This window comes from Glycine max, chromosome 5 (assembly GCF_000004515.6).
Source record: "Glycine max cultivar Williams 82 chromosome 5, Glycine_max_v4.0, whole genome shotgun sequence".
Taxonomy (NCBI): Eukaryota; Viridiplantae; Streptophyta; class Magnoliopsida; order Fabales; family Fabaceae; genus Glycine; species Glycine max.
Genome location: NC_038241.2, coordinates 9,444,155 through 9,465,073, shown reverse-complemented (window position 1 = coordinate 9,465,073; position 20,919 = coordinate 9,444,155). Strand labels below are relative to the sequence as shown.

The 20,919-nt window shown below is 36.8% G+C and overlaps 1 protein-coding gene across 1 annotated transcript; it reads left to right on the top strand.

The window, feature by feature from the left end:
- Positions 1 to 315: 315 nt before the first annotated feature.
- On the top strand, positions 316 to 14,572 carry LOC100783340 (COP9 signalosome complex subunit 3). Its single transcript, XM_003524576.5, has 11 exons — positions 316 to 761; positions 948 to 1,063; positions 1,771 to 2,017; positions 4,427 to 4,484; positions 4,585 to 4,674; positions 4,968 to 5,033; positions 13,293 to 13,382; positions 13,522 to 13,680; positions 13,759 to 13,880; positions 14,092 to 14,164; positions 14,243 to 14,572. Exons 1-11 carry the CDS (start codon positions 577 to 579, stop codon positions 14,306 to 14,308), a joined length of 1,272 nt encoding a protein of 423 aa, XP_003524624.1. The 5' UTR covers positions 316 to 576; the 3' UTR covers positions 14,309 to 14,572.
- Positions 14,573 to 20,919: the final 6,347 nt, after the last annotated feature.

Here is a 20,919-nt window from a genome sequence, read left to right as displayed (position 1 = left end):
TATAACTCCATTAGACAAGAATGATTGTTTTCATGCTTTGACCCGTGTAGCTACATAAATGTTATATTTATCCTAGTATAAATAGTTATTGAAATTTAATTTAAAGAAGTAGATATAATGATGATAGTTTGACAAAATTGAAAGAGAAAATAATCTTTCTATTAGTTGAAAAAATAACGTGTTAAATGAAAAAAAAAGTAGAAGAATATAAAAATTTCTAATCAAGAGAGAATAAAAAAGTTATATTTGCATATTTATTTATCTATATATCTAAGTCTATATTATATCTACATACAATAAAAATCTTGCAAAAAGAAAAAATAAAATTTACCCGTGAACAAACTTTACCATCGATTCATTCCCTCTAAATCCAACGGCTGCAAGAGTCAGTGCTTCACCAGCATTGCAGGGTCCACCCCATCATAGAAGGTGGAAATGCAGGTACAGTCAACTGTTACATACACTCCCAGGAACGGGAATAAAAACGAAGAAGAGCGAGTCACTGTTCCGTGTTCCCACTGAGTCGGTATCAACGAGTGACCGAGTCGAAAAGCGAGTCACCACTCCCCGCGCTGCATGGACCCTCTCGAAGCTTTGGTCGCCCAAATCCAAGGGCTATCGAGCTCTCCCGGCGACCTCACTCGCCTCCACACTGTTCTAAAGCAAGCCGATGACTCGCTTCGATCCGAGTCAACTCGCCTCGCTCCGATTCTCACACAGCTCGACCCCTCCATTCACTCCCTCGGGTTTCTCTACATCCTGTATGTGTAATTCGCGAAATTGTAATGATAATAATAATAATAATAATAATAATAATAATAATAATAATAATAATAATAATAAGAGCTATTTGTCGATGCTCAAAACCCTAGTTGTTGAACCCTAGAATATTATTTATTTATTTTTTTGTTGCGAGATTTTTTATTTTTGTTCTTTTGTGATTGCAGAGAAGCTTCCATGACCGGTCCGGTTACCAAAACGCAGGCTGAGGTCGTCGTTCCGATCGTTACTAGGTTTATCGGCGCTTGCAGCACGGAGCAGATTCGTTTGGCGCCTGATAAATGTATGAGAATATGAGATTTGAATATTCTGTTTTGCTTAATTCATTGCTTATAGACAAGGCTTTTAAATTGTGGTCACTTTCATGGTCGAATTGACATTGTGGGAAATTGAGGCTGCAATTGCAGTCACTATGAGCCCAAAAACCTTGATGTTGCTGCCTAAATTGCAGTAGTGGACAGCCTTTTAAAATCTGGTTGCTTATAAATGAGTTAAATACATAATAAATTGTGTGTTGAAATTATTTTGATTGGCTGTGAGATACTCGTTGTATGGTTAATTGTTGCTATATAAGAAAAGGAGAGATGTTAATGTTGGTTGAGAAAGAGGGAATTTTTTTTAGTGAATTGTGATTGTTCAATTAGAGGGAGAAGAAAGGAGACGGTTGAAGGCTGAGGAAATTTTAATTTGGTGTTGATGCTTCTTGGTTTTAGTTTGTTTAACCTTTTTTTTTTTTTTTTTGGAATTTTGTAGTTTTGTCTGTGTGTAGGAGGTGGAAGGATCAAAGGGAGAAAGGATTTTAATTTGGTGTTGATCTTGTTTCTCAGTTTTCATTACGTAGTTTTTTTTTTTTTTTTGGAATTTTGTAGTTTTTCTGTGTGTAGGATGTTAAGGATCAAAGGCAGCAGCAGGGATTTTAATTTGGTGTTGATTTTATTTCTCAGTATTCGATTAAGTAATTGTGTTTTTAATTTTTTTTGAATTTTGTAGTTTTATCTGTCTGTAAGAGGTTGAAGGATCAAGTGATGCTGTTGGAAGCTCCAATACGGGGCGTGGCTCCCTTGTTCAATGCTCTTCGGAAACTTCAGGCCTCCGCAGAACACTTGACTCCGCTACACTCAGAGTTTCTTCTTCTGTGCTTGTTAGCAAAGTGCTACAAAACTGGTCTATCCATATTGGATGATGATGTTTTTGAAGTAGACCAACCGCGAGACCTTTTTCTCTACTGTTATTATGGGTGAGCTGCTTTCTTCCTTTCTTTCCTTAAGAGTTTGTCCATATTTTAGTATTGCCTATTAGTTGATGGAATGTACTGCAATTTTTTCAGCATTGATAGTATTTTATTGGATTTTTTCTTATTTATATTATATGTGCTGTAGGTAGTGTTTTGTGTTATTTACAGTAGTGTTGTGCTTGCCATTTCACTTAGGTGTTTGGGAGGTGGGAGGGGAAGAAAGAAAATGAAAGGGGAGGGAAATGGATAGAAATTTAATCAATGAGTTTCCTTGATTTTGTTTGTATGGTTAAAGTCCTCCAAATTGGTGGAATTTTATCGCAACAGTATTGTTAAACATCGGCCATGGCAGAATGGCCTGGCAAATATTTTGCCAACCGCCATAGGGGAGGCTCAATATGGCAGATTTGCTTTAAATTTTAAATCTTCCCCTCCTAAATCTGTGCTATGATTCATTAAAAGAGAATGCAGAATTTAATGAGGAAACAAGTAGCAGACACAGATGAATAAATGTAGCAAAGCTGAAATAATACTTTATATCAAGAGTCTACAACTTCCCAAGTCCATGTCTTCTCTGAGGGAGATAACCCTGTTTCCCTATACCGCACCGCATATGGAAAAAATGTTAGATAAATCCACTCTAACCCTTACTCCGTTGTATATTTCCCTATAATAACAGAATCATAATAACCTCATGCTTCCCGTCACTTCATTCCCAAATTACCCTCCTCTTCTAATTAACTAACCACTCCACTCATCTCTCCTCTCTGTGTGTAAACTCTCAAAATCCTGGGTTTTTGTCCTTGCTCAGTACCAGCATCTCATTTCCTTAATCCTGGGCCTCATCAATCTCATCCAAAAATTGCTTTACAAAATTGCCTCTTTAATGTTTCAATTTATGATTATTTCTGCTTATACGATACCCAACAAACCTTGGGGAGTGAATCACACCACAAAAAGCTACCCATTGTGGTGGGGAGATGCTCAATGTCATATAAATCCCATGTCAAAATTCTATATTTCTTATGAAGGACTCAACTCCCATACCTTGCAACTTGGGGTCCTAATATTCCACTTGCTCCACAGCCCATGTCCACACATGTTGGCTGTGCAGGAGCACTTATGACTACCACTAGTGAACAATGCAATGTTGGTGTCACCACCTACACCGGTTGTTTTCGGCTAAGAGACATGGAGGTAGGTTCTAATACTGAATTGTTAGGTATCTTGAAAGTGATCTGTAATAGCACTGTAATAACTATTAAACATGAAGACTTCAAGTGCTCCTAGGGACCTTCTTCCTCCTTCTCAAAAGCCTCACTCCCTTTTTTGCCCACCCCTTCTCTGTTGCCTTTGCTTCCTCTTGTACCCTCCCTTCAACGGAATCATCCTTCGGCTCTACCTATCTTGACAAAGTGTCCAATCTGTTATGCTCCTATCTATGAACACACATCTTGTGCATCTAACATTATTCCTTTTAGAATACCTTTCTTATGCTTTATTATTCTCATCAATGTTGTTAAATAGCATTATTGCGCTATTGCATTGTGGAATTCCTTGGATGTGCTATTGTGACTCCAGCCGCAATTGTGGCCGCTATGGATGTCGTGGTTGCGGCATGTGTCTTGCATTCCTCTTATCATCTCTGGAGAGCTATGAAGCACAAATTTCGACACTGACACCAGAACGACACTGACACCAACACCGCGACATGGCTAAATTCTAAAACATAAGACACGGGGACACAACATATGTGTGTGTGTGTGTATATATATATATATAATAAGCATAAAAAAATTATATTAAGTAGCACTATTATAATTGAAAAGAAAATTTCACAAGACAAAAACTTTGTCTCTTTAAAAAATAATCTAAAGAAACGTGCTAATATCTTTAATAAAGAGTCTCACCTTAAAAAAGTACCAAGATAAATCATCATAATTGAAAAGATAAATAAGAAACTGTTAATCCTAATCTATCTAAGTTCTTTCTTTTCCTTCTTGATCATCATCATTAAAAAACACACTCAAGAAGGAAGAGGAAGAACTTAGATAGATTAAGATTAACAATTTTTTATTTATCTTTTCAATTATGATGATTTATCTTGGTACTTTTTTAGGTGAAACTCTTTATTAAATATATTAGCAAGTTTGTTTTTAGATTATTTTTTAAAGAGACAAAGTTTTTGCCTTGTGAAATTTTCTTTTGAATGATAATGGTGCTACTTAATATGATTTTTTGATGCTTATTATGTGTGTGTGTGTGTGTTGTGTCCCTATGTCTTATGTTTTAGAATTTAGCCGTGTCCTGTGCTTCATAGGTTGTCAGCATTTAATGATTTTAGATTGTGCTTCTGGTCATGTTCTATTGGTGAAGAATTTTAATTGTGTCTGACTTTTAACCTTCTAACAGAGGTATGATATGCATTGGACAGAAGCGCTTTCAGAAGGCATTGGACCTTCTGCATAATGTAAGTAATCTACATACAATTATACTTGTATTGATCATGGTTTGTTCATATCTGCGTTTTGGTTCAGCATTTGTAATAGCTTATTGGTTATATATTCCAGGTTGTAACTGCTCCCATGTCTACCATAAATGCTATAGCTGTTGAAGCTTACAAAAAGTATATATTGGTTTCTCTCATTCGTCATGGACAGGTGAGCCTCTTAATAAACTTGACATGGCTTAATGAAGGTGTTAAATCAAAATTTTGCTTTTATATAATATTTATGAATTTTTTTATCCCAAAAATAAATAAAAAAGTGAAAAATAGTGTCTTGTTTATTTAGAGATTGCGGCTTTTATGTTTCTAATGCACCGTATATTGTCAATAGACAAACCCTTTATCTATAGGATTTTGCTCATTTTGACCAATTTAACTTTAACCTTTATTTTATGAAGTGCTATATTTGTAGTTTATCAGCTGACCTTGCCGTGTGTTTGGTGCCAGTTCTCTACCAGTCTTCCTAAGTATTCTTCTTCAACTGCTCAAAGGAACCTAAAGAACTTTTGTCAGGTATGACTTTAATTCAGCTGAGGTTAGAAAAGACAGGGGGAAGCCTTTGACCTTTTTCGAAAAAAATATTTTTGTTGATTCTCTTTTGTTTGCAAGATATTGATAGGAAATAGGAATAAATCCTATCTAAAGTGAGAGTGTTCGCATAATGAAAATTAGAAGACATACTATATCGTAGTTGAGAGAAATAGGAAGAGATACAAATATAATGTGCTGAAATAGTTAGAGAAACACTTGCTCCCTGTTAAGGAAGAATTTCCCTAAGCCCCAAGCTGAAAGGTGGAAAATGTATGCATGACCCCTCCTTACTTTTAATATCTCTATTTAACAGAATACACAGACCTGTTCCCTCTCTCAAGTTTCATCTAACTAACTCCTGCTCCCCACACCCCTTCTGTATCCCCTTCTGACGTGAACCTTACGGGGCAGAACGTTTGATACAGAAATGTTGACGGAGAGAGACGCCACTTCCAGAGATGGAAGATAAGTCACGGTGACGCCACAAGGAATCAACCTTGATAAGTCAGAATTTGGTTCAACAGGAACCCTGAGATAAGCTTTCTCACGTATTTGAAAAGAATGTCAAAAGTCCCTTTCATTCATTTTGACGAAAATATATATAGTTCACCAAACCCTAAAAATGAAATAAATTGGTGCAGCTGAAAAGGCATAGGTTTCAGCCACAACCACCAATTTTATTTATTTAATTGCAAAAATTAAATAATAAAATAAAAATAAAAATTATGGAAAACATGTGTCTTCAATCATCATCAATGACAGCTATACAAATGACCAGCCTTGTCTCTATGACGTGTTGGGCCTGTTTAAGTCTGCCTCTGGTCATGGGTTCTTCAAGTGCTTCATGGTCCTTGCCCTTAGTTATGTCCTCATCACTGTGTTGGGCCTTTTTAAGTCTGTCTCTGGTCATGGGCCCTTCAAGTGTTTCATGGTCCTTGCCCTTAGTTGTGTCCTCATCACTCCCTCCTTCTTGAAAATGATTTGTCCTCAAATTCAAGGCTCCTTCATTTGCATCAATAAGAGATAAATCAGACACATTGAAAGTGACACTTACATTATACTCACTAGGCAAGTCAATCTTGTAGGCATTGTCATTGATCTTCTCCAACACTTGGAATGGTCTGTCTCCTCTAGGTTGAAGCTTGGACTTCCTGTGTTCTGGAAACCTCGCCTTCCTCAGGTGTACCCAAACCCAATCACTTGGTTCAAACACGACTTTCTTTCTGCTTTTGTTGGCTTGTCTTGCTTAGCTCGCATTTTTCTTTTCAATTTGAGTCTTCACTTGCTCATGCAGCTTCTTCACATACTCAGCTTTAGCCTGTGCATCCTTATGCTTAAACATAGCAATGTTAGGCATAGGCAACAAATCAAGAGGAGTCAAAGGATTAAATCCATACACTATCTCAAATGGTGAACAATTAGTTGTGCTATGGACAACCCGATTATAGGCAAACTCAACATGAGGCAAACATGCTTCCCAAGATTTAAGATTTTTCTTTAAAACAGTCCTAAGCAGTGTGCCTAAAGTCCTATTGATTACCTCAGTTTGACCATTAGTTTGTGGGTGACAAGTAGTAGAAAACAACAATTTAGTACCAATCTTACCCCACAAGGTCCTCCAAAAGTAATTAAGGAATTTTGCATCCCTATCACTGACAATGCTCCTCGGTAATCCATGAAGCCACACTATTTCTTTGAAAAACAAATCAGCCACATGACAAGCATCATCCACTTTCTTGCAAGATATAAAGTGTGCCATCTTAGAAAACCTGTCAACAACAACAAACACAAAATCCTTTCCATTCTTGGTTTTGGGCAGCCCCAAAACAAAGTCCATAGATATGTCAGTTCAAGGATATTCAGGAACAGGCAAAGGAGTATACAATCCATGAGGTTTAACCTTAGATTTAGCCTTTTTACACACAATGCAATGATCACAAAACTTATGCACATCACGCCTCATATGAGGCCAAAAGAAATGTTCTTGCAGAATTTCTAGGGTCTTTTGAACCCCAAAGTGACCCATCAAACCCCCCTCATGTGATTCGCTCACAAGCAACTCTCTAATGGAACACTTAGGCACACACAATTTATTTGCTTTAAACCAGAATCCATTATGCTTATAGTAACCATTTTCAAAAAACTTTTCACATGCAGCAAAAATTTCAGCAAAGTCCACATCATGTTCATACATATCTTTCAAAGACTCGAGACCAAACAGTTTAGTTTCAAGCATAACAAGTAAAGCATGTCTCCTAGACAGCGCATCAGCCACTACATTCCCTTTCCCCTTTTTATGTTTGATGACATATGAAAATTGCTCTAAAAACTCTACCCACTTAGCATGCCTCTTATTAAGCTTTCCTTGTCCTTTTAAGTACTTTAAGGACTCATGATCACTATGGATGACAAACTCTTTAGGTAACAGGTAATGCTGCCAAGTTTGTAAAGCTCTAACCAAAGCATACAATTCCTTATCATAAGTTGAATAGTTAAGGGCAACAGCTCCTAACTTTTCACTAAAATAAGCAATCGGATGTCCCTCTTGCAACAAAACAGCCCCAATACCCACATTTGACGCATCACACTCAATTTCAAATGATTTTGCAAAATTAGGCATAGCAAGAATGGGTGCATTAGTTAACCTATGCTTGAGGGCAGCAAAGGCCTCTTCTTGTTTCTTACCCCATTTGAAACCCACATTCTTCTTAACAACTTCAGTTAGAGGTGCAACCAATGTACTAAAATCCTTAACAAATCTCCTATAGAAACTTGCTAAATCATGAAATCCCCTCATCTCACTCACGGTCTTAGGTGTTGGCCCTTTTTGGATGGCCTTAACCTTTTCCACATCCACCCTTACTCCCTTAGCACTAACAACAAAACCCAGAAACACCACATGATCAGTACAAAAGGAGCACTTTTCTAAGTTGGCATACAATTTTTCTTTCCTAAGCACACTTAAAACAAATTACAAATGTTCAACATGCAAATCAAGACTAGTGCTATAGATAAGAATATCATCAAAGTACACCACCACAAATTTTCCAATAAACTCCCTTAAAACATGATTCATCAATCTCATGAAAATACTAGGTGCATTAGTCAAACCAAATGGCATAACCATCCACTCATACAAACCATATTTTGTTTTAAAGGTAATTTTCCATTCATCTCCCTCTCTAATCCTAATCTGATTATAGCCATTTTTCAAATCAATTTTAGAAAACACACATGCACCATACAGTTCATCAAGAAGATCATCTAACCTGGGGATTGGATGTCTATACTTGATGGTGATGTTATTTATGACTCTACAATCAGAACACATCTTCCATGAGTCGTCCCTCTTGGGTACTAGAATGATAGGTACAGCGCACAGACTCATACTATCTCTCACCCAACCCTTGCTTAATAGTTCGGACACTTGCCTTTCGATCTCCTTAGTTTCTTGTGGGTTGCTCCTATAAGCTGGCCAATTGGGCAAGGACGCTCCTGGAATGAGATCAATGTTGCTCAATTCCCCTCAATGGTGGCAAACCATCTGGTACACTTGCTGGAAACACATCATAAAAATCCTGTAGAAGAGACTCAATACCAGAAGACAATTTAAATTCATCAAATTGGTTAGCATGCAACATCTGACGTTGACAAAACAATAAATAGAGGGGTTGTCTCGTGCAAAGCACCCTCCTTACCTCCCTTCTTGTTGCTAAACAAAGCTATTTGCCCTCAAGTGTTTCACTCTTTTTGTTTTCTCTCTTTTCCCTCTCAAGTGTTTCACTCTTTTTCTTTCCCCTCTTTTCCTTCTCAAGTGCTTCACTCTTTTTCTTTTCTCTCATTTTATCTGATCCTCACAAACCTCTCTAGGAGATAATGGTTTGAGAACAATTTTTTTGTCATCTTGCTTGAAAGAGATTTTGTTGGTGAAGCCATCATGCACTGCCTTGGTATCATACTGCCACGTTCTTCCTAACAGCACATGGATCGCTTCCATTAGGACCATATCACACAACACCTTATCATTATATCTCCAAATGATGAGACACACCTCAACCTGTTGAGTCACTTTTACCTCTTCATCTTCACTAAGTCACTGAAGTTTGTATGGCCTAGGATGGGGTTTAGTTTCCAAATTCTGTTTGGTTACTAATTTGAAACTTGCAACATTGGTACAGCTTCCTCCATCAACAATTAAAGAGCACAGCTTGCCATTAATGACACACCTGGTGTGGAAAATATTTTCTCTTTGGTTGTCATCCAGTGGCTGCATTTGATTTCCGAACAGCCTTCTCACCATCAGCATATCACCTTGCATAGCTTCCTCCTCATACTCTTCTTCTTCCACTTCTTCTTCATTGATCTCAGACTCACTAGTGATTTCTTCATCAGCCTTCATGATCATGGTCCTCTTGGTTGGACATTCAGAAGCAATATGTCCTCTGCCTAAGCATTTGAAGCATTTTATGTTTCTGGTTTTGCTTCCTCCAACACTGGGCGCTGCTGACTTTCCATGTGGGGATGTTGCTGCTGAGCCGGACGAATTACCTCCCTCCTTCTTGGATCTGCTGGCCCAGTTCTGGTTGTAAGTATTGGGTGAGTTCCTTCTTGTTACACTTTTTCTTTTAATTTGTTGTTCAACTCGTAGTGCCTTATGTAGCAGTTCATCCAACTCCACATACTCCTGTAATTCAACATCTCTGATTTTAGGGTTTAGACCATTCAGAAAACAAGTCATTGTGTCTTCGGATTCCTCTTCGATGTTGGCCCTCACTAACGCCATTTCCATCTTTTTATAGTACTCTTCCACACATATCTTTTTCTCATCACCCTTTTCATCTCAGTCCATGTATCTACCTCTCGCCCTCCCTCTCAGCATTTCTCTCTGGTTTTTATACCACCAAACAAGGACGTAGTCAGAGAATTCAGCTACTGCTAGCTTGATTTTCTACTCTTCAGTGTAGTCATTGCAGGCAAGTACATGTTCAATCTTCATTTCCCAGTCCAGGCAGGCATCTGGATCACTTCTGCCTTTGAAGGAAGGAACATTGAGCTTTACTCTCTCAACCCGGTTTTGCCTCGGTCCGTCATTACCGTCATTATTACCTCTGTTTCCACCTGTAGTTCATCTAGCATTCTGATTTGCTTAGTTCTCCAATAATTCTAGTCGTTCAAAGACCTCCTGATTGTTACGATCCAGCAAACGTTGCATCTGTGCGTTCATCGCGTCCAGTAACATACGTTGAGCTCCGTCCAACTGATGATACTCATCACCACCACTACCACCTGTCCTGCTCCTGCCATGATTCAACAGAAAAATTTGCAATAAAAAAATTATTAAGGTTTCACACCTGCTCCGTCCAACTGATGATACTCATCACCACCACTACCACCTGCTCCTGCTCCTGCCATGATTCAACAGAAAAATTTGCAGTAAAAAAGTTATTAAGGTTTCAGGACCTCATCACACTCTACTCACGTGTTTAACTCTTAGATGGTAGTACACTCGTTTTTTATGCTCTCAATAGGCTTTTGTGTAATGTATTTCCTCTTGCCTTTTACCACTCGTGTTCCCTCTTAAGTTCCTGGATGGACCAAATTGGACTTACAAGAAGGTTGTTGCAACAATGATTAGAAGCACAAAGAAGTGACGCTCCAGAACTTGACACAATTAACAGAAATACACTTAACAGTAACTATCCTAAACTAAACCGCACGCAGGCTTGGGCAAAGACATAAGCAGAAGTTTAAGGACATAAACAGAACAGACAGATAGGATTGAAAACAAGGAAACTATGCAATCAACAAAGAAGAAGACACATAAATAGCAAAATTGACATACAAATTTCAAATGACCATAACTTTTGCTACAAACGGTCCGTTTGAGGCCCATTATATGTCAAAACGCTCAGAATTGAGAGGAGAATCCCTGGGCAATTGCCCGAAGGGGATTTGGCCCCACAATTTTCCCAAAAAATGCCTCTAACTGTCGTAATTTTGTGTTCAAAGATCAAACACCCAAATTTCTTCCAAACTTTTTTTTTTTTAACAGTCGTCCAGATATTAGAATTCGTTCAATAGGCAATCAGCATTAGGCAATTTGACAATTTAGCAATTCGGCAATTAGTCAATTTTTACCCAAATAGAATTCGAATAGGCTGAAACAAAAGTTATGAACAGAAGACAAAATACAATACGAAAACGATGGACAGTATGATAGATGACAGAATACAATACGACAGGCATAAATAGAATACAATATGAAAACGAAAACAATGACAGAAGACAAAACAAAAAAGAAACGAAAAAATAGAAGACAAACGAAATACGAACAGAGTAGCAACGACAAAACGAACTTGAACGATCAACGAAAACAAACGAAATTGACAATCAATGAAAACGACAACAGAACCTGTATCAAGAGCCGAAGCTTTGATACCAGATGACGTGAACCTTACGGGATAGAACGTTTGATACAGGAATGTTGACGGAGAGGGACGCCACTTCCAGAGATGGAAGATAAGTCACAGTGACACCACAAGGAATCAACCTTGATAAGTCAGAATTTGGTTCAACAGGAACCCTGAGAGAAGCTTTCTCACTTATTTGAAAAGAATGTCAAAAGTCCCTTTCATTCATTTTGACGAAAATATATATAGTTCACCAAACACTAAAAATGAAATAAATTGGTGCAGTTGAAAAGGCATAGGTTTCAGCCACAACCACCAATTTTATTTATTTAATTGCAAAAATTAAATAATAAAATAATAAAAATTATGGAAAACATGGGCCTTCAATCATCATCAATGGCAGCTATACAAATGACCAGCCTTGTCTCTATGACGTGTTGGGCCTGTTTAAGTCTGCCTCTGATTCAAGTGCTTTATGGTCCTTGCCCTTAGTTGTGTCCTCATCACTGTGTTGGACCTTTTTAAGTCTGTCTCTGGTCATGGGCCCTTCAAGTGCTTCATGGTCCTTACCCTTAGTTGTGTCCTCATCACCTTCTTAGGCCTTCAAGAATATACTTGCAGGGACATTTTAGTAATAGACCCAGCTTTGGTAGCCACTGAGCTAAATGAATCTTGGTCTGGTAGGGTAGTTGGATCCAGATTGTTATCAGTACCACCTTCCTAAGAAGCTGCCTTGTCCTCAAGGCAGAAATAAAGAAATTGACATTTGGTATTGCTATTTTGCCCCCAAGTTTCTGAGTTTGGATTTCCACTGGAAAACCATTTAGAGAATGCATCCCCTGTTTGTGTAATTCCCTAGTTGTCAAAGTTTTTTTTTTTTGCTCAGCCCCTAGTTGTCAAAGTATTTTCTGTTCTAACTGGAGTAGAGGGTTGTCTACCTCCAATCTAGAAGGACAGTGTCCAACTTGCTGTTTTAGAGGGCACTATTGCAAGACTGCTTCCAACTTACCCTACTGCTGGGCATCCAGTTCCTTGACAATCGTAGAAGAAGGGTCATTCAGCACCATTTGCAATGTACCTTCTTGTTCCCCTTCCTCACCTCTTTTGTAAGACAATGATATGATTAGTGCCACTAGCCCTGTATCCTTTTAGGTTAAATGAATCATGGTCTGCTGCTAGTTGGATCTATATTCCTATTAGATATTTTGAGCTTGCTGTTACATTATGGCATTGCAAGGAAAATAATCACATTTTGAAGTTCTTTTCCATTTAATTTATTGTAATCTGATGCTAGTTTTGTTTTTATTTTTTTTTATTGGGTTCGCTGACTTCTATTTAAGGCAATGGCAGCTGATTTAGTTTAGACTTAGTTTTCAATGTTGTACTTCATTTCTTCAACTAGATTTTTGTTTGTGATCTGAACATGTGTTCTAAATGTGAGATATAAAGATGTTTCTATGTTGGAGAGTTCTTCATTTATCTATCCTCTTTTTCTGGAGACTTGACATCTTCTGACCTTAATAGGATTTTGGAATATGTTCCAATGATTAGCCTCTACTCTACCACAATATGTTTGCTTTAGTATTTCTTCTTCTCGGTAACTGCACTGCTATTGATGGTTTCCCTGTTTTTATTCTTATTCACATATTTGCTTATTTAGAATTACTTTCTTGTACCATCAACTCAAATGGAAGCATACCCTACTATCTGCTGTTAGCAATTTTGCTTGATTTCTTTGAAGCACATTACTGAATTTCATTCAACTTGTCTTCCAAGCATATATTTTGGACTTGAGCTATGTTAAACTTAAATTTTTTCCCCATTTGAGCAGCCTTATGTCGAATTGGCAAATAGTTATGGCACTGGCAAAATTGCAGAACTAGAGGCATATGTCAAGGCAAACGCAGAAAAGTTTGAATCTGTACGCTCTTTCACATACTTGTCCTTTATTTGAAGCATCAGGCATTTTGACTTGAAGCCTGACTCTACACTGTCTAATCTCTGAATTGTTTGTCTGTGCTGTGACAGGCTGATAATTTATGTGAAAATTTCTGTTTCAGGACAACAACCTTGGACTGGTTAAGCAGGTTGTATCATCCATGTATAAGCGGAACATTCAGAGATTGACCCAGACATACTTGACCCTTTCTCTCCAAGATATAGCCAACACAGTGCAGTTAAATAGCCCCAAAGAAGCTGAAATGCATGTGCTACAAATGGTGGTTCTCTAACTGACATACTGTCATTTTCATTTAGCGTTAACATTTTACCACTAATAACATACTCCTGTACTACAGATTCAGGATGGCGAGATATACGCAACTATCAACCAGAAGGACGGAATGGTTAGATTCTTGGAGGATCCTGAACAGTATAAAACCTGTGAAATGATTGAACATATTGATTCATCAATTCAAAGGTATGCTTTAGGTATATTTTATGTTAAGCTCATATTAATTAACACAATAACTTTACTGTAGTGTCTTATAAGACAATAAATATTTTTAACCTGAAAACTTTGAAATATAAATTTTGCTGTTTTAATACTTTTAATGGTTTAATTTAATAGTGATCTGTGTCTATATGTCCTTCCTCTTGTACTGAAGCATTTTTTTTCAATTAATGTCCAGAATAATGGCTCTCTCAAGGAAACTTACTGCAACGGATGAACAAATTTCATGTGATCAGTTGTATTTGTCTAAGGTGTGTTTAACTGTTTTCATCCTGTTGTCTAAACTTCCATGCAAAATACTTTTAACTAACAAGAGTGACTGTACTCAGGCTGGAAGAGAGAGACAAAGATATGACTTTGATGATTTCGATGTTCCACAAAAGTTCAACGTTTAAGGGGCTATGAATGATGGAAGTAAATCTGGTTAGGGTCCATTACCCGATTCCTTTATCTTTTGTTATCCCTGGTTCTGAGAGGGGGAGTATTTTATTTCACTCCCAAATGGAAGAGTGCTTGTTCTGTCGTGAACTAGCTCAGAGAATGTTGAATTGTCTCTACTTTATTAACTACATAAAATCTATAGCACATTCTTTGCACATGTAATCATGTATGCTCTATTGACCAAGCATAATGCAGTAATGTTGAGGTCTCAAGGAAAATATCCTCTGTTCTCGTTATACGTTGAAACGTCGGAGTTTACTTATATTGTATGTTTGGTTTAACATGTCACCAAAGTGGATCTGCGTCACAGTATAGCTTTCACGTTTTTTTTTTTTTTTTAACTTTTTCGAAGTGAAAAATAGGTGTATGCTAGTCTTGGACGTCCAACTAGACATACTTAAATCCTGGTAGGGCGTGAATCTTGCAGCATTGGCAATTGATGGAACATTTGTGAAGGGTGGGGAGGGAGAAATTGCAATATCATCATGCGGTGTGCTAGATAACCATTGACACGCGTACGCAATAAACGTTCCAAGATTTTATTTTATTTTCGAAAATAAAGTTATCGTGTAACATTAAATATTAGTTCTCATACTTGAGGTGAATTTTCAATTCAATTCATATAAGAAAAAAAACGATTTTAGTTTAATTCTTTACACAAAAGACGTGTTTTTCTTCTTCGAATCAACACTAAACGGGCCGAAACAGAACGCAAAAGAACAAATGACTCCCCATCCCCGGGAATTGCTTGGAGCACCCAGCATTTTTGCTGGGGCACCCAGTAATTTTTAAAATTAGCAAAAATATCCTTATGGTATTTACGGTTTTTAATAGCAGGTTCAATTTTTTATTTGTACAGTATCTTTTTTTTCCGCAAAATTTCTGTCACTTAGTGTAAGTTGTTTTCGTTAAGGGCGATTTAGAAGTGTATTTGATCTCCAGTGGTGTACATGCCTTTGTGAGGAGTATGCGGTGAATTTTGGTCGGTTTTCATCGTCAGAAAAGGAGAGAAATGTAAAAAAAAAATTTACTTACGTATGGATCAGCAATCCGTATGAACCATACGAATTGGGCAATCTGTATGGCCATACGGATTGCTGATCCCTAAGTATGTAATTTTTTTTTTTGTGATATGGGCAATTTTTTTTTGTATATACGGATTTGAAAATATTTATTTTGTAATAAAAAAATCATAAATAACAAAAATTTAGCAATGACAAAACAAATCAATTAAAAAATATTTTAGTGATTAATTTTAATTCAGTAATTGCTTAAATTTAGTGATTAATTTTAATTTAGTAATTGCTTAAATTTAGCAATGATAAAACAATTTAATTCAAAATATATATATAAAGTTTTTAAAATTAGATTGCTTAAAGGACTAACCGCCTAAGATATCTTTTGTTTTTCCTTTACAAAAATTCAAAGGACTAACCGCTTGAGAATTCTGTGTCCCAACACATTGGAGGGTACATCCTTTGTGGTACAAGTAGAGGGTACATCTACTTGGGTATTGTTATACTGAGAACAAGAGATGGTACATCTCTTGTGGATCAGTTCAAGTGGAGGGTACATCCACTTGGTTTTTCAAAGAGAACAAGAGAGGGCACATCCCTTGTGGATCTTTGGCTTGTAAAGAATTTTACAAGGTTGAAAAGAAATCTCAAGAACCACAGGTTGCTTGGGGACTGGATGTAGGCACGGTTTGTGGCCGAACCAGTATAAATCTTGTGTTTGTCTTCTTCTTCCATACACTCTTTAATTTTCGCTGTGTACTTTTAATTATCGCTTTTACTTTTGGTTAAGTTTCTATTTATGTTCTTTACTTTCTTAACTTAGTAGTAAAAGCCTATTTGAATCTAGTAACATTAAGAAGGATAGATTTTTAATTAGTCAAGATATGTTCATAATTAATTCAACCCTTCCCCCTTCTTAATTATTCCGAGGCCACTTGATCCAACAAACATACCTTGCAATGTTTTTCATATCAAACTTGTCACCACACCATGCTGAATCAAAATAGCCAAACAAATTAATTTCTGACTTCTCATTTCTACTGGGAAATAGGATTCCATAATCTAGGGTCCCTTTCACATATCTCATTATTCTTTTGGCTGTTAGAAGATGAGATTCAATGGTTTCTCCATGAATCTACTTGTTAAACCAACATTATATGCAAGATTAGGCACCAGTACCTCAGTGATCCAACAATTTGTCTATAGTATGCCCAATTTATAAATTCCTCATTTCCATCTTTCTCTAGGAATATCCCAATCTCATATGGTGTAACTGCCAAGTTGCATTTGAGCATGTTGAATTTCTTTAGCAAATCAGTTGCATATTTGGTTTGATGCATCACAGTTCTTGAATTTGTTGCCTTGAACTCAATCCCTAGGAAATAGGATAGAGGGACTAAGTCTCTCATCTCAAATTGTTTCATCATCTTTTGCTTGAAATCCTTAATCTCATTTTCACTTCTTCCAGTCACTAATTAGTCATCAACATATAGGCAAACAATTAGTAAATCTATACCCGAGGTCACTTTCAGGGAAATCATATATAATCCATGTTCTGAAATGCACTTTACAAAGCCAATTTGGCTTAGGAAATTGTCAATTCTTTTTCTTAGTCTGTCTACTTTCTTCTCATGTCCTTGCAACACAAAGTCTGGTAGTTGACTCACATAAACCTCATCCTCTAGTAGTCTATTCAAGAAGGTTGAATTTACATCAAGTTGATGCATAGACCAACTTCTTAGACTTGTAATGGCCATCACTAGTCTCACTATTTACATACTTGCAACAAGTGCATACACTTTACCATAGTCAGTTCTTTCCTTTTGCAAGAATCTCCTTGCTACCAACCTAGCCTTGTACTTGATCACTTCATCACTTGGGTTCACTTTCACCTTGTACATCCACTTTAGGTCTATAGGTTTTTTTTATCAAGAGGTAAGAAAACCAATTCCCATATTTGGTTTCTTTCAATTGAGTTGATCTCCTCTTCCATAGCTTTAACCCACTTTGGTTCTTGAATTACTCACTCAAAACTGATTGTCTCAGCTTCTGCCATTAATGCATAGTGTACCAATTCTCCCTTTGAGTCAACTATAGAGTCTGGCATAATCAAATAATCATTCAGATTTTTTGGAACTTGCCTTACCCTGGTTGACCTTCTTACCTTTGTGGGAGCATTTGCATTGTTTTTCAGGTTCACCAGGATTGTTTGAATCAAATAGCACTTGAGTTGGTCCATTCTCAACTTCATGATTCCAATCCCAATGTTTTGTTTTATCAACCACAACATCCTTACTCACTGACACTTGTTTGTTCATTGGATTAAACAACTTGTAACCACCAATTGAGTGTTATCCAATAAGAACCACATGTTCACATTTGTCATCAAGCTTTCTTCTTAGTTGATCTGGCACATGTTTAAAGCAAATTGAGCCAAAGACTCTGAAGTGAGCTACATTAGGCTTAACTCTAGTCGAGGCTTCCTCAGGTGTTTTTCCTTCTAGCCTCTTGGTAGGTGATATGTTTAAAACATATACTATTGTTGTGGTTGCTTTACCCCACAAGTAGTTTGCTAACCTTTTGCTTTTAAGCATGCACCTTAACATATTCATGATAGTCCTATTTTTTTTTTTCTGCGGTTCCATTATGTTGTGGTGTGTAGGGTGGAGTTATTTCATGAATTATTCCCTCTTCCTCACACAAGCTCTGTTGATCATCACATACATATTCAACACCACCATTTGTTCTTAATATCTTTATTTGCTTCCCATTTTGTTTTCCAACTAAGCACTAAAACTTCTTAAACACTTTAGTCACATCAATTTTCCTTTTAATCAGGTAAATCCATATTTTCCTAGTTAGTTCATCAATAAAAAAGAAAAAATACTTGTTTCCACCAAGGGATTCATATTGGATTTCACCACATACATCTGAATAGACAACTTCTAGTTTATCATTAGCCTTTGTCGGAACATGTTTGTTGAAGGGGCTCCTTGATTGCTTGCATTCCAAGAACCCTTCACATACTTCACTTAGGACCTCAACATGTGGCAAACCATGGACCATGTTGTGCCTTTTCAGTAGACTCAAATTGCTGAAATTCAAATGTCTGAATCTGTGATGCCAAAGCCACTTAGGTTTGCTTGCAACTGTGGCTAGGCATTCATGCCTCATAACATCAATTCTAACCTTAAAGGTCATATTTTATAATAAATAGGCCTTGAGTAGAAGCCTCTTATTACTGTCAAACACTTTTAAGGAATTATCCTCCATTTTCAACACAAACCCCTTCTCTAACAACTGATCAAGGCCCAATAGATTACTTTTCATCCTTGGCACATACAATACATTTGAAATAATGATTGTTTACCATCCTTTCTTTTGATTAGCACTTTACCAATGCCTTCTGCCTTGAGTGTGGTGTCATCCACATATCTGAATTTGTTCTTTGTTGATTCATCAAGACTAATGAACCAGTTCCTCCTACTAGTCGTACGAGTGGAGCACCCTGTGCCAAGATACCAGGAGGCAATATTGCCTACCTCATCACTAGTTGTTACCATTAACAACACTAGATTAGAATCAAATCCATCATCATAAACCAAAATTTCCTCATTATTAGATTTCCCTTTGTCCCTTATGCTACTTTTGCATTCATATGCAAAATGGCCCCACTTGTTGCAGTTATAATACTAAATTTTCCTCATGTCAAACTTCTTCCTACCACCCTTTGATCTTGATTAGCCAGCATTTCTTCTATTGGAGGCTTTACCTTGTTCAAGATCAGATTAATTCTGATCTTGACCACTTTCCACTTCATTGTCTCTTCTCAACCTTTCCACTTTCCTTTCCCTTTCTTGTTCCAATTTCCAAAACCTTTATTTCTGAAATTATGATGAACCTGTTGAGCCTGTTCTTAAGCTTTCTTGGCATTTCTTCTTTCATTAATCCTTTGCCCATGTGCTTCAAGGGAGTTCTATAGGTCTTCCACCTTCATTGAATCAAGGTTCTTTGATTCCTCAATTGCAACAACCACACGATCAAATTGAGGAGTCAAAGAGCTCAAGACCTTGTCAACTACCTGTTGATTTGTTAGAGCTTCCTTGCAAGCCTTCATCCCATTCACTAATACCTGAATCCAATTGAAATACTTTGCAATTGACTCCTGACCATTCAATGATAGCAATTCACATTGCTTTCTAAGAGTCTAAAGCTTCACCTTCTTAGTTTTTTCAGCATCACCATATGTCTTGATCAAAATGTCCCATGCTTCTTTTGTAGTAGTGGCTTTAGCAATTTTCCCAACCACTGTGGCATCCACACATTGATGTATCAAGAATCGTGCCTTGCTATCTAGCCTCTTGAGTTCTTTATGTGTTGCTTTCTATTCTTCAGTGGCATTCCTTCCAAGTTCTTAAATCCCGACCTTAACAACCTCATCAACTTCTTGGAATCTGAATATGGCATTCATCTTCACACGCCAATCATCAAAGTTCTTCCCATCAAATACTGGTAGAACACACTACTTGAACTCGCCATGTTCCACTTTCTTCAAGTTCCACAAGATTCTCACCAAGAGAAGGATACAACTGAACCAAACCCACACTATGACAGGATTGATTACACTACAATAACAATTTTGTTGGAAAGAACTCTATCTCACTCTGTTGTCACACACACTCATGTTGGTAACACACTCACAAAAATATTGATAAGAAAGTAAAAATATTAAATTATTGAAGATGAAGGAGATAATTCACACCAAAATCCTACAAAGGGTGTCTTATATATCAAACAACAAAGACACTGATACCTCCTTTTAACTACTAACTATTTTAATTGTCAATAATATAATTTTGTTATTTGAATTACACCTAATTATTAGGTACAAGTTTTTATATATTTGAATTACACCTAACTATTTTCCTGATTTTTGTCACATTTCCAAATTACTAATTGAGAACTTGTGTTTTCTTATTGAAACGACGATGAATTATTTAAATCTATTTAAACTGAGTCCACACCACCCCACAAAAATAAAATAAAGCATTATAACCTAGAGTGAGCAAGATTATTAAGTCCTTCCTTAGTATCTTTCCCGAGGCATTCTTCGGTATTGAATCAACAAATGCTACACGCCTTATTTTCTTGTATGGTTCAACCTGCAGCCAAGAAAAAAAACCAAATAATAATATCAATATAATAGATAGCTCCGTAACGTTCAACATGCAAACAAGAAGGGAAAATGCAATATTGTGGGGTAAAATTGAAACGAGGACTATTAGCGACACATTCTAAGAAACTTCTTTTAATATGTTTTTTAGTTATTTTTTTTTTTAAATTCTACCAAAGAAAAGTTACAATTTATTAAAAATTAAAGACTGTAAAATTATGAAAAAAAAAACTCATTAAATAAGAAGTCTCACAAAAATGTTGTGATTTTTAATAAATATTAGTCAACAATAAAGAAAGCACAACGGTCGAAAGAAAGTACAACGAAATAAGTACCTGTTTGGCTACAAAATCAATTTATCTCCATTCACCAAATC